This window comes from Charadrius vociferus, unplaced genomic scaffold (assembly GCF_000708025.1).
Source record: "Charadrius vociferus isolate BGI_N301 unplaced genomic scaffold, ASM70802v2 scaffold878, whole genome shotgun sequence".
Taxonomy (NCBI): domain Eukaryota; kingdom Metazoa; phylum Chordata; class Aves; order Charadriiformes; family Charadriidae; genus Charadrius; species Charadrius vociferus.
This window is the reverse complement of record NW_009649475.1, coordinates 1212-16388: the sequence shown is the minus strand read 5'-3', so window position 1 is coordinate 16388 and position 15177 is coordinate 1212. Positions and strand designations below refer to the sequence as shown.

At 37.2% G+C, this 15177-nt stretch overlaps 1 protein-coding gene across 1 annotated transcript in view; it reads left to right on the top strand.

Moving 5' to 3' along the window:
- LOC104290752 (protein fem-1 homolog C-like) overlaps positions 1-8566 on the top strand; it is a 20630-nt gene extending 12064 nt beyond the window's left edge. The window contains exon 2 of the mRNA XM_009889900.1: positions 7257-8566. Within this exon, the coding sequence (XP_009888202.1) occupies positions 7257-8566 (1310 nt within the window). The remainder of the gene's footprint in view (positions 1-7256) is intronic.
- Positions 8567-15177: the final 6611 nt, after the last annotated feature.

The following is a 15177-nucleotide window of genomic DNA, read 5'->3' as shown; positions in this document are numbered from 1 at the left end:
AATGGCATCCTGGGGTGCATCAAGAAGAGTGTGGCCAGCAGGTCGAGGGAGGTCATCCTCCCCCTCTACTCTGCCCTGGTGAGGCCGCATCTGGAGTACTGCGTCCAGTTCTGGGCTCCCCAGTTCAAGAAGGACAGGGAACTGCTGGAGAGGGTCCAGCGGAGTGCTACGAAGATGATTAGGGGATTAGAACATCTCTCTTATGAGGAAAGGCTGAGAGACCTGGGTCTGTTTAGCCTGGAGAAGAGAAGACTGAGGGGATCTTATCTACGCTTATAAATAGCTAAAGGGCAGTTGTCAATAGGATAGGGCCAGACTCTTTTCAGTGGTGCCCAGCAACAGGCCAAGGGGCAACAGGCACAAACTGGAACGCAGGAAATTCCATCTCAACAAGAGGAGGAACTTCTTTACTTTGAGGGTGGCAGAGCACTGGAACAGGCTGCCCAGAGAGGTTGTGGAGTCTCCTACTCTGGAGACATTCAAAACCCACCTGGCTGCATTCCTGTGCAGCCTGCTCTCCTTGAACCTGCTTTGGCAGGGGGGTCGGACTAGATGATCTCCAGAGGTCCCTTCCAACCCCTACCATTCTGTGATTCTGTGATTTGCTATCCTTATATTTGAACAGTTGAATTTATGGGTAACATGGAACATAGACTTTGAGTTACATATCAAGGCTAACTGCCACGTCCTCTTAAATTCTTCCTCAAATTTAACACTTGATAATTTCTAGATAGATGGCTGGAATTTTTGTTATTTCTTAAGGTTGGGTTTTATGTGCATGTGTGTTTTTTTGGGTGGTGCATTGTTTTGTTTTGGTTTTTTTTTTTTGTTTTAAATTGGCAGCTCTATATCCATCTATCTGCCCATGTACCCTTTTAGTTTATGGAAGCTTATATTCTTATAATATTTCCTTCCTGCTGCTGTTCCATCCAGTCAAACTGAAGTGAGGTGCAGCCATTAAAAATTAGTGGTGATCGCTTTCCTTTATTAGCTTGTGCATTGTTTGAAATAATTGTGGTCTCCAAGGCCTACTACAATATAAGTAGCTAAAAAATTACCCTACTTCTGATATGCCGTTAGTAACCACTGTTTGAGTAAATAATTACAATACTAATAAAAAAGCAAATCTCTTAATGAAGGAGATCCAGGTGGAGAGAGTACTGAAAATCCTTGGTGGTTTAGGAATATTTCCATGTGTTCTGCATAGATGCATTGTAAATTATAAACTGTTGGTTTGTACCCGAATTTAAGCAGACAATGGCTAAGCTTAATTTGTGTGAATTTTTGCACTATCAGTGTGTCATGTGTGTCAACATTATGTGGTGATGGATCCACAGTGCGTAATATGAATAGCTGCCATTGATCCTATTGTCAAAGCTAGCAAGATGTGTATCAATAGTTGTGAAGCAATTGTAAGAACTTTGGTGTTACTAGTACATTTTGATTTGTTTGTCTTTAATATGCTTTTATGTTATGACTCTTTTAATATTTTAAAAATATTGACTTGAAGGTAGAAAATAAAGGATTGTGTATGATAAAGTGTAAAGATTAAATAGTTGTGACCTAAGGATGACTAGTATTTTAACAAGTACAGTATGGTCTGTAATAAAATGTTTTTGAGAGTTTGGTGGTTTTTTTTAAATCAACTAACACTTCGAATATAACTTAAACTATGCACATTAATATTTTGAAATTTACACATTAAAGTTAAATTTGCCTAGCTAACACAAGATTCTGATGTATATTGGTGCAAACACTTGTATTTCTGAATCTTTTTGATCCCAGGCCATGTCTAGATTGACATTGGAATTGGCACCCTCCAAAAGACCTTTCTAACGTTTCAGAGCTCTGCTGTGAGTGAGGACTTGAACACACCTAAACTGGCTGCATTAACTGGTGGCTCAGCCTACACCCAGATGGATCTGGTTTTGGCTTCATCACTGAGTGTTCCAGAAGTGCAGGTGGCCTGAGGAGCCAGTCAGTATTTACTTCTAGTTTCACAGCTATATTTAAGTTTTAACTAGACTTTCTCCAGCACGGCAAGATGACTTTTATAATGTGTCTGTGTATTGGCAAGCTGGTTTTGTGTATTTGTCTGCTTTTGATCTCTTTCCTTCTTAGGAATTTAAAAGTCTCATGCTTTTCAATCTGGAGGTATGAACAGTTTTCCATAATAAGGAAAGAAGGAATTATAGTTAATAGACTACAGTTGACAAACCAAACTTTTAATCCACCTAAATTTTGAAAAAATATCTGTTCCTGTGGAACAGGATTGGAAATTTTGTTGGTCTCTGTAGAAACTGTAGTATGACCAGACCAGTTTATAGGTGAAGCTCCTGTCACTGACTTAATGCTCCATTAGTGACAAAGATTGCCTAGGGTATTTGAGACTGAAAATCACTTCCTATTAAGACCTGGTTTTAGTTTCATGAGTCTTGATCTAACAGATAATTTTGGGTGCCACTTTGTGTGGGGTGTCTTCCTCAGCTTACTTTTTTTGTAAGTGATAGTAAAATAGTTGGCTGCTATTCAGAAATGTATTGGAAAAAGAACATTTAGCAGGTTAAGCTCACAGTATGTTAATAAGCAATCTAATGTTTTGTGGGTTGGGTTTGGTTGTGTTTTGGTTTTTTTTAATGTTTGGAACTTGCACTTAAAAATTGTTTGAGGGGACAAAATGTGATCACAGCTCCCGTTCTGCTATAATTGTAAAAAACTGTTAACTTTTAGTCATAATCTTTTGAAAATAGCTTTTTGCACACCTTTGGTATGAATTTGATTAGTGTGGTAGCTAAATTCTTATTATCCAGTGTGTTTAGATTGAGACTTGGTTTTTCCTGAATAACTACTGTTCTTCCTTACTACTGTCTTTATGGTTACTGGAACTGAGAGCAATAAGCAAGTCTTGAAATGTGCTGTCAGTTCTTCCTCTGATGGTCCACAGGCAAGTTTGAGGAAGAAGCAGCAGATTAATTTACATGTAAAGTTTCAAGAAGTGAAAGATTAGAAGAGAAAGTGAGGAGGGCATGGTTGGAATACTAGCAGGGGAAAAAAATGTTCTGTGCCCATTAGAACACTTTCATCTAATTAGACCTTGAGTTTCTACATCCTTCTGCTGTATACTAAAACTTGCAAAACTCTTGGATACGCTTGTTCTCATACTAGTGGTTTATCTACAGAAGATAAAAGCAAACTACTACTTGATCATCTAACTCAAAAGATAGGATAGAAGTTTGCATTGTGGATCTAAAATATCTGGTTCTGCTGGTGACAAGTAGGTATTGAATTTAGAGGACAGTCATCATGGTTTCACCAGATATTTCTGAATTTTGCTTTTTTTCTTCAGACTTTGACTTCATATCCACTTACCAAGTTTCTCATAAAAAAAGGAAACAAGAATGCTGTGAAGTCAAAAGCTAGAAGATACCAAGATTATAGATTATAGATTTATTAAACTTAATTCAGATTCTTATAATTGGAATGAGAACGAGGAACAAAATTTCTGTTTCTGAAATGTATTTAACAAATACGAATTTCTTTTTTTTTTTTTTTCTTGTAGATAGATATATACATGTACCAACTTCAAATATTTTTGCATTTGAATTTAACCTATTTAAGACAGCATGAACAATACATTCGGGGCAGAAGGAAATTGTTAATGGGAAGCCTTTACCTCCATCTTATTTTCAGTTTATTTCAATGTAGTGTTCAGCTTTTAAGACAAATCTCAGGCATGCTTTAGGGACTGATTTGACTTTTACTGGCTGAACACTCTGATATAAAGAGTGAACTGCACATTCTAGATATCAGAGCCTGGGAGGGGGGAGTACATTAAGAAAATGTACGAAGGTAAATATAAGCTGTTGAGATCAGGAGGCTGTATACCTACAAAAATGCACTTTTCCCAAACATCAGCTGAAGATTTCAAAACTACTGCTTTGTTTCCCTACCTACTTCAGTTCTTTTATAGATCTAGAAATAGAACAGCAAAGCCCACTGCAAATCAGTGTCTTGTTGGCATAGAAAAAAGCCTGCCAAAAATGCAAATGAGGAAGTTTTAGGAAACTTTAACTCTGAACTTTTTAAAAGCCAAATCAGATGACTATGAACGTACAGAATCCTTGGAAAAGGAGGTCCCACTTGAGAATATGGAAACTTGCTGATGGTATAACAGATACTGATGATATGATGGCCAGTAAACCAGAATTTGCAAGGCTAGTGGTATGACATTTTAATTGGGTGGTGGGGGTGTGTGATTCTTACATGGCTGTGCTGTTAATTATTTTCATGTTAATGCAGTGGGAGGATGAAAAGTTGGTATGCCTGAATCTGTATTATATATGAAAAAGAAGTTAGGTTTAAATTGTGTAGTTTTAAAAGCAATCAATCACACGAGGCTTTATTGGGGGGGGGGAGTTATTGGTTGTCCATCTTCCTGTCTCCCCCAGTGAAATACTCATATATGAACTTAAGCAAAACTTTCTTCTACTTGAAGCATAGTAGTTAAATATTTTTAAGTGTGGTGTCCAATGTTTTCTTTCTCATTTGGTAAAAATATGTTTTTTCAGTCAGGAGGCACTAGTCCTTGCTGGAAATTTCACCACATAGTCTGAGTGCCACCTGAATGCCTTTAGCATGACATTGCATATTCTCTTAATGAGAAATAATCTTAATGTAAATGATAAGACTTATCATTTTTCTAAATGGCTGCATGTTGTGTGTTGAAGGAATTGTTTGGTGGTTTCTTTTTGTTTGGGGTTTTTTTTGGCTTTTGGGAAACCTGAGCGGAGGGGTTAACGTGGGACTTCAGGATAAAGACCTAATAAAGTACTAAGAATAGTTTATCTGTGTATATACATAGGCTTGACAAAATAAGCACATCCCTCAGAATATTCTGGCAGTGTCTGAGGCCCCAGCTGAGATAAAGGACCTGTTTTGATGAGTTGTATTTACCTTTGTGTACAATTATTAACTTGGAGGATTTTAATCAAAGGCTTTGGATGAAAGAGAGAGGAAGAGAAAGTGTAGAGGTAAGCAAGGCCAATGTTGAGTTAGCATATCTTTAGTTTTTATACAGATTTCTTTTTAATGGATGGAGATAGGCAGGAAGGAAAGAAATTTGACAAGGGAATGTCATGGTTTGGGCCAAACCGGCTACTGGGGATGTGGGGCACCCCAGATGGGACCGACAGATGCTCCCCCCCCACCTCTCTTCAAAGAGAGATGCAGAGGAGGGAAAAAGAGACTTATGAGTTTAGAAGGAACTAAACTACTTTAATGAAAAATTGAGAACTGGCTTACAGATAGAGCTCAGAGGGTTGTGGTTAGTGGTGCAGAGTCTAGTTGGAGGTTAGTAACAAGTGGTGTCCCTCAGGGGTCAGTACCGGGCCCAGTCTTGTTCAACATATTCATTGATGATCTGGATGAAGGGATAGAGTGTACCATCAGCAAGTTTGCTGATGACACAAAACTGGGAGGAGTGGCTGACATGCCAGAAGGCTGTGCTGCCATACAGCGAGACCTGGACAGGCTGGAGAGTTGGGCAGAGAGAAACCTGATGAAATTCAACAAGGGTAAGTGTAGGGTGCTGCACCTGGGGAGGAATAACCCCATGCACCAGTACAGGTTGGGGGCTGACCTCCTGGAGAGCAGCTCTGTGGAGAGGGACCTGGGAGTCCTGGTGGACAACAGGATGACCATGAGCCAGCAATGTGCCCTGGCGGCCAAGAAGGCCAATGGCATCCTGGGGTGCATCAAGAAGAGTGTGGCCAGCAGGTCGAGGGAGGTCATCCTCCCCCTCTACTCTGCCCTGGTGAGACCGCATCTGGAGTACTGTGTCCAGTTCTGGGCTCCCCAGTTCAAGAAAGACAGGGAACTGCTGGAGAGGGTCCAGCAAAGGGCAACAAAGATGATTAGGGGACTGGAGCACCTTTCTTATGAGGAAAGGCTGAGGGACTTGGGTCTCTTTAGTCTAGAGAAAAGAAGATTGAGGGGGGATCTTATTAATACATACAAATACTTAATGGGAGGATGCCAGGGGGATGGGAGTAGTCTTTTTTCAGTGGCGCCCAGTGATAGGACGAGGGGTAATGGGCATAAACTTGAACATAGGAAGTTCCATCTTAACATGAGAAGGAACTTCTTTACTTTGAGGGTAGTGGAGCACTGGAACAGGCTGCCCAGAGAGGTGGTGGAGTCTCCCACTCTGGAGACATTCAAAACCCGCCTGGACGCTGTCCTGTGTAACGTGCTGTAGGTGACCCTGCTCTGGCAGGAGGGTTGGACTAGATGATCTCCAGAGGTCCCTTCCAACCCTAACAATTCTGTGAATTCTGTGAAAATCCACTGCATTGATCTTTTAAAGTAGGTTAAATGCTGTGGACTTCTGCTTAAGGCAGATGGGACGGAATACCCTGTTGGTCAGTTTTGGGTCACCTGTCCTGTCCGCTCCTCCCCGCAGGTGGGACCCCTCTACGCTTTTCCGCTTCCGACCCTCCAATGGGGCAAATAACAAAGTTAGTTGACTTTGGTTGTTATAGCAATAAGTCTAAGCAAGAGCCTTTCTGCATACCATGTCTTGGTATCAACTATAAATTACAGCTAAATTACAGGTCTTATAATTCTGAGAACGACCAGTGTCTCCACAATATGCTGTTAATTTCAGAGAGTTTCAGAGAGTTCAGTCAGTTTAGAAGAGGCTTATCTGGCCTTGGTTATTATAGCAATAAGCATAAGCAAGAGACTCTCTGCATACCATGTCATGGTATCAACTATAAACATAGATCTTATCACTCTGAGAGTGAACAGTTTCTGCACAATATGCTGTTCATTTCAGTAGTTAGAAGAGGCCTAGATAAAAAGTAAAGTTACTGAACAGAAAATTGGTCCTGTTTTACTTCAATCCAGGACAGGGAAGAAGGGAAAATATAACCACTTAAGATGGCAAGCTTAGGTTTCTGTTTTATATTTGAAAGCAGATACAAAATTGATCATGTAGTAGAGAATTCTGGTTTAAGTTTTGAATAATGAAACATTAGTGTCCTTAAAATCTGTTTAATTCTTTTGGGTAATAACGTGAAGCATTTTGTTTTGTATAATTGCCTGGTAGCCTTGATGTTTTTATCAGGTCTTGAATGTTTTAACTTGTCATTTAAGCATTTCATAGTCTGTAGATGTCAGAACAGATTTTATTTTTATGTGGTGATATTTGGACTGTAATTTGATTATGGCTTATGTAATTTTTCTTCTTTTCATAGGAAACACTGCATTACATGACTGTGCAGAATCTGGAAGTTTAGAGATCATGAAGATGCTTCTCAAGTATAGTGCTAAGATGGAAAAGGATGGCTATGGAATGACTCCCCTTATGTCAGCCAGTGTGACAGGCCACACAAATATTGTGGACTTTCTGACCCAACATGAACAGACCAGTAAGATAGAATGTATAAATGCTCTGGAACTTCTAGGAGCAACATTCGTGGACAAAAAGAGAGATCTACTCGGTGCTTTGAAATACTGGAAGCGAGCTATGGAAATGAGATACAGTGATAGGACTAGTATCCTGAACAAACCTGTGCCACAAACGCTAATTATGGCCTATGATTATGCTAAAGAGGTAAAGAGCTCAGAAGAGCTAGAAAATCTTATTGCAGACCCTGATGAGATGAGAATGCAAGCACTATTAATTAGAGAACGTATTCTTGGTCCTTCTCACCCAGATACGTCCTACTATATTAGATATAGAGGTGCTGTCTATGCAGACTCTGGAAACTTTAAGCGATGCATCAACTTATGGAAATATGCTTTGGACATGCAGCAGAGCAATCTTGATCCACTGAGCCCTATGACAGCCAGCAGTTTGCTATCATTTGCTGAACTTTTCTCCTTCATGCTGCAGGATAGGGCAAAAGGTCTGCTAGGCACTACTGTCACATTTGATGATCTCATGGGTATACTGTGCAAAAGCGTTCTCGAAATAGAGCGGGCCGTGAAACAAATTCAGTGCCCTCCTGATCCAATACAGCTGAACAAAGCCCTTTCCATCATTTTGCATTTAATTTGCTTGTTGGAGAAAGTACCTTGCAGCTCAGAACAGGAGCATTTTAAGAAACAGACTATTTACAAGTTTCTTAAGCTTCAGCCTAGAGGGAAGAATAACTTCAGTCCACTTCACCTTGCTGTTGACAAGAATACTACGTGTGTGGGTCGCTACCCAGTTTGTAAATTCCCCTCTCTACAAGTTACTGCTATCCTGGTGGAATGTGGTGCTAATATCAATGTTAGAGACTCTGATAATAACAGTCCTTTACATATTGCTGCACTAAACAACCATCCAGGCATCATGAATTTTCTTATCAAGTCAGGTTCACACTTTGATGCCACAAACTCGCATAAACAAACTGCTAGTGATTTGCTGGATGAGAAGAAAATAGCAAAAAACTTAATCCAGCCTATAAATCATACTACATTGCAGTGTCTTGCTGCTCGTGTTATAGTGAATCATAACATATGTTACGCAGGGCACATCCCTGAAAAACTAGAGAAATTTGTTTTGCTCCATAGATAATAGTGTGCAGTCCCAGAGTGCTGTTGTTGAAGCATGACTTGGTGACAATGTTTTTCTTGAGCACTGTTGTGATATACCAGTATTCCCTTAGTTTGCTCCATCTTGCTCTCATTGGCTAAAGCATTATTAGCATCACATCTGCAGAGCTGGTTAACCAATATTTGGATATTCCATATATTATATTTTGTGGATTATTTAGAAATGTAGTGCCATATTTAGACTCTTAAAATTGTTTGCCAAAGCCTTGTCTATTCTGCTCTTTTTTGCCTGTTGGGTGTTTAGGACGGAGATGAATATTTTCCACTGATGTCTTTTTACTACAACTGTTGTGTGGATTTTATACAGTTGGAGGGTCATCTTTTTTGGTTTTGCTTGAGCATTTATACTCTTACTCTATTCTTTTTCTATGGACTTGTTAAACTGTGCAAGTTGTATAGACTTGTTAACATTTGCAACTACCATAAGTGCTTTTTATCTTCTCTATGCACTGACTTAAATGTGACTGTTGTATGTGAACATATTTCTATGCAGCAGTTGGCCACTTTCAATTTAATTGCCCATTTTGATTTGCAGTTTTCTTTGGAGCTCTTTTTGAGGATGCTGCCTTCATAGCATGACAGATTTTGGAGCTACATATCACCTTCCTGAACTGGAGTTTAACTTTTTTTATTTTAGCTGTAACTAAGGTTGCTTTCCTCTTGATCCTCTGGAAATCTGTGCTAAATTTGGGAGAAAAATTCTCTCTTCTTCTCATGGTAATCCACTTGAATTTTTAATCTGATAATCGTCCTCTCACATCATGCAGTTAGGGGAAGAATCCTCATCATGTACAACTGACAGCTTCCCTTTTGCTCTAATGTCTTGCTTGTGTGGGTTATGTGACTAGATGTAAAGTTTGTTGAAAGTTGAACCTCAAGCTTAATGATACACTCTAATGAGAAATAGATGAAATGTATGTCATAGTTTAAATTTACAAATCAATTTCTTTAGCTACAAAAGAAACTAAAGCACGTTGGTGGTGTGATGCTTATCAGTCCAGAAATATAGGCATCATAAGTATCATTATAACATAGTAAATGGCTGTATGCCAGAGTCATAGAAATTCTATAGCAGTATCTCCTTCTTCATTTTAAATCTCTTTGTAAATGCATGTTTTTTTCCATCTCTATTATCTGTCAGCTGTACTTAAAGAAAAAGCAGTTCTGTTGTGTATATATAGCTCCTAATAAAACTTACCTATTTTTATATTTGCATAATAGCTTAACTTTTACAACAGAAAGGGCTCTTTTGACTTGATAAGAAATCTATAAAAGAATTTCATAAAGGAGAGTGCGATTCAGGTATTTAATATAATTCAGCACTTTACTATTCATTAATAGTAGAATTTATTATGGCACATCATTAGCCCTGCAAATGTCTAAGTGAAATTAATTTGTGTCGAGTAGAATACAGTTTACCTGCAAATTTAGTATTCTAGCATATTGGATATTGTTGACTTGATGTTTCATTTCAGTGATGGGCAGTAAATGGGTTTCTTGCTCCAGAAACTCAAAATGTTGATTTATGCTTTTGTTGGTGATAGAGATATTTAAAAGCCAAATTAAGTAGATAAAGGAAAAAAAAAATATTTAGAAGGGTTTTTTTTAAATTTGATGTTGGAGTATTTTTCTTTTGTGAATTAAGTTAACGAAGAATGTCTTGAGGGTATAAAAGAGTATATATATATATATAAAAAAAAGTTCATCCTTGCTTCTTGGCTGTTTCAGGATTTCTCTTAGTGTACAGTGTGGAGACAACAAGCTTAGACATTCTGGGGGAAAATATTGGGATACTTTTAAACAAAGATAGGTTGAAAGTAGTGCTGTTTGTATATTGCCAGTTTCAAACTCTTATTTTGAAACAACTTTCACCTGTTTGTCCCATGTCATACCTATATTGTATGAAATTCTGAATATAAGGAAAACCAATTTGTTTCTCTTGCAAATGTGCAGCAGTAAACCTTCTATTAAATTGGCTGATTTTTTTTTTCTGATTAAACTACATGCCACTCAAGTTGTCAGTTGTGAGAACAAGTGGTTTGATTTTCTCTTTCTTACTGTTTGGTATGCTTCTCTACTACTCTGTAAGTTGGTGTAATCAACAAATCATACCACACTAGAAACGATCCACATTTTATTTCAAGCCATAAAAATCATTATATTTCAAGTAATAAAAAAATAGTCTTCTTTCTATAGGTCACAGAGAAATGGGATTTTTAGATAACTGTTTTATACTCTAGAATCTGTACTGTTCTCTAGTGTTTGCGATTTGAATTTGTCTTTATAACTGTATAATATTCTGTTTAAAATTAGTTACTTAGAGATTATTAATCCAGAAATAGAATTTAAAAATTATTGTAATATGTGCTGCTATTGTTAGCAAAGTTTTGAATGGAAAACACCCCAGAAGAGAAAGCATATCACTATCTAATATGTGTAAATCTAGTGAAAATTGCCAAGCCTTACAAGGCTTATTGTTAGCTATTTGGGTTTTGGAGTTTTCTGTTTGTTTTTAACTTATGATTTACTGTATGTAATTCTGTCTAAATATTTACCAATACACATCAATCCTAAAGATTATCACCTATATTCAGAATTTAATTTTGCAAGGTCATGAAGCTATCTACTGAATTCTTAACTGTGATGATAACAGATATTAAAGCTTAGGTGACCAGATGTATAAGTTAATGCATTTAATTCCACTTTCTATTTAACCCTGTATGTGTACATTTAATTTTTGCTTCATTTTAAAAGAAATCAGTACAGAGCCTATGTTGGATAATGTGTTAAGGATTAGTTAAGGATTTACTGACTGGGAAGGAGGGTAAGGTCCTGTCTGAGATGTCTGTGTCACTATGGCCAGTGCTAATGGGTAGTAGCAGTTTTGCCCCCTCAGCCCCTAACTCAAACCGGGAATGTCTACACTTAAGTATAGATACCAACTTTCTGGATTAAGGTTGGCTTTTTTGTTTGCTTTGTTTTTTTTTTTTAATTCTTAGTCTTATTACCCATTCAGAGATGTGAATAAGATTATTTTAGTGAAACGTTGATGCTAAATGCAATAGTGATGCTAGCTGAACACAAACTATAGTAAGGACAAGGAACTAAAGAGCATTCAGAACACACAGAACTGTTATCCTTTTTTATCATATTATTAACTCATTCTTTTTCTGTTCTTATCTTCCCATTTGTTTTTTTTTTTCTGATTAAAAGTACTTTTTCAGAGCTGCCAACCCATAAAGATATTGAGAACATTGAGAAAAAAATTGTATGCCCTGTGGGGGTGCAATAGATTTAAAAACTGATTAAATAATTTGCAGGTATGTATTTTTAAAGACAAAGATACTGATACCCCCTTGCTTGTTGAGACCTCTGAAGTTGGATTTATTTTTTTAAATAAATACTGTAAGCATTCTTCCTTCTAATTTTCTTGGGCTTCCACTGAAATACTTCAGCCAGGAAGATGAAAAATATTGTGGTTTAAAACAAACAAACAAACAAACAAACCTAAAAAAACCTCACCCTAAAAAACACCCCAAAACACTGTTAAATTCTAAAATTAGATTCCTATTCTTATATCGCTTATGTCAGTAACAAGATTCCAGCTGTCTGTGGTGTCTCTGAGGTTCTAATTGTTAAGCACACAGTATAAAGGCACTTTTTAAAATGCAAGGCAACAGTGTGGTAATTTTTTTCCATGTATACTCTGCAACAGTCCTTTGATAAGAGGTATTTTTATATATTGCCTAAATACCAAAATTTCTCTTAACAACTGTTTTAAAACTGGTTGAAATGAAACTCCACTTTTATAAAACACTATTTTATAGAAGGAATGGAATGCTATAGCAAACTTCTTACTAAAGGATTAAAAAAGGATAAAAACTTTAATAGGAAAGACATGCCTCTTCTTAGTTTTACATCAACTGCAAGTTAACAGTGGCAAGACTACTCTGGAAATAGCTTTCTCGTGCTTTGAATTATAGAGTGGAATACCTGCTATACTCTAAAATATTGACAAATGTGAGTACAAAGACTTAACACTAATTTATGTGTTCTGTGACTACAATGAAGTGGTATTTAATGCTTCAAAGTAACTTTGAGGAATATGATGGAGACATACTAGACAAATACAGTTTGGTTTGGGTGTGAAAGTAACTGTTGAACCCCCAGTGAGCATAATGAAAAGTGATTATTCATTTGGTTTTAACTAACTCTCTATTTGTTTCCATTCTATCACAAAGACTTCCTGTGCAGGGAAATTCCATGTAATTGAAATATTTAAATTATAAATTCAAATATATCAATTCCATGTATTGAAATACTGCATTTTCTTTTTTAATTTAGCTTCAATGATAATGTAAAAAAAAAAAAAAAAAAAAGGAATAACAAATATATTTCTCTGCTCTTACTCTCTTTAGGCTCCAAATGCAGATAACATTAAAAATATGTTTTGGATAACACCTGTCTGAGTCTGTATATGTTTTCTTTAGGGTTACTGTAATACCAGTTGCTAACCTCTTTTTCAGTTGAATATGAATAGTTAAATGTGAATGCTGCAGCTTTAGACTTTGATCTTCTTGTTGTTAATTGTTATACTTTAAACAGACTATCACGTTTCATTCTCTTACTATGAAATGATGGTCCAGCCAAACCTTTCAATTCTGGTGATGGGCAGTAGTAAGGAAAAGGCTTAAACTGGAGGATATAAGGAGACACTTTCACAGCTTTTCTAGAATATGCATGCTATTAACTCTGTTAAAACATAGTAGTGTTTGTTTATAGCATAAACCAAAGTAACTAGCAAGATCTTGTAATAAATAAGCAACAGACGCTTTTCCAAGAAAGTTGCACAAATTACTTTTTGTATAGCTTTTGAAGTCTATTCCCTATTGCTTCCATAATTTAAAAAGAGAAAAAAATACTCCAAGGATGAGAGAATTATGGCAAGATCCTTATTAAAGAGGTCTTCAAAAGTCTTCTGTTCTGTAGAACATTACCATCAGAATTTTGGGATCTTTACAGTTATGCACAGTAGTCATACTTAAAATGCAGCATACACTTTATTTCAGAGTTTTTTTAGATTTATTCTTAATTGGTATCAAATAGCATCAAGAAGATGAAACACTGGATGGGGAAAATTGTTCCAGAGCTCTCACAGTAAGATAATTGTTACATAGATGACTTACTGAATCAAATATCGAATCTCTTAATTAGAAAACAAAGAACTGGAAAGAATCACATAATTATTCATCTCTGCAGTTGCAGATGATGATAGGTGTTTAGTCCAGAAGTGTCTGCTGGCTAAACTATGCCTATGCAAAATCTGTCATCTCTGTCCATGGCTGGGATTAATTTTCCAACTCTCTCTGATTCTCTTTGTGCAGAAGTGTTTCTCCAGCTGTGAAGACTTGCCTTCACCCCCAGTGAACTCAGCTGTCCACTCTGCCTCTCCCATCTGCCCTTGTGTTGCACTGCTAGTTGGAATCAGTTGCCAAACAAGTCAGCCCCTTTCTGACAGTGATATGCGGTTCTTTGTGAAAGTCTAGTGCAGAGGATTGTGAGGATTAAGGCACGGACGCCGATATGCAGGATCGAAATCAGCTTTATTAAACAAGCGTGTTCTTTATATACTTTTCTATCAAGGCCAGTAATTTTCTACTTTACTTGTTTACACCATCACATACTCTAAAAGATCATGTTCCCACAGAGAAGGGAATCTCTCTTCCCTGTGAGCAGCACCTCCTTATCTAGGGAGTAGCTTCACACAACTTCATCGTCTGCCAGAACAGTGCTGCAGCTTCTTATTCCTCCCTATTAGTTCTACCACACTTAAACCTTCTTTTGCCTCAGTCCCCAACAGAGGATGAGTAATGGTTGCTATTCAAACATAAAAACCTATGAATTCAAACTTCCCTCCACCTCTGATGACCCTTTTTTTAGCCATTCCATTGTTGTTTCACATTGTGTCCTCTGTTTCTTTACTGTTCCCAATTGCTCCCAGCTGTTTCCTGTTTCCCATTTCCCAATCTTCCTCTGCCACAGCTGTGGCTGACTCCAATCCCATGTTAAAATGGGAAGCACTAGAAGAGATTTAGTCTTTACTATACCTCAAGCAGTTTGTGCTATTTCTAAATGGTATTAATTTCTAAATGGCATTAGGTAGGAAGTGAGAGGCTTGGAAGAAATGCATGGTTTATATTGTTTGTTTGTTAATTATATGCCTGGTTCTTCAAACAGAGTAAGAATGCTTATGTTGTTGCTTAGTCTCTTTGTTAATGTGAAATTTAGACTTTCCTATTTGCTCTGGTGCAATGTATTTTGTCTTAGGTGAAGTTGTAGGTGAGTACTAAGCTGTTATAAGTCTAAGCAAATATCATTGTAGAATCAATAATAGTAGATTTTTTTCCCATACAGAAAGTATTTAAAAGCTTGGCACTTGTTTAAGCACCTTTTCCCATGCTTTGTTTATTTAAAAAAATGCTGATTTTGCGGTTTGTGGCTTCTGGAAAAATCATAGAATCATAAAATCATAGAATGGTTTAGGTTGGAAAGGACCTTGAAGATCATCGAGTT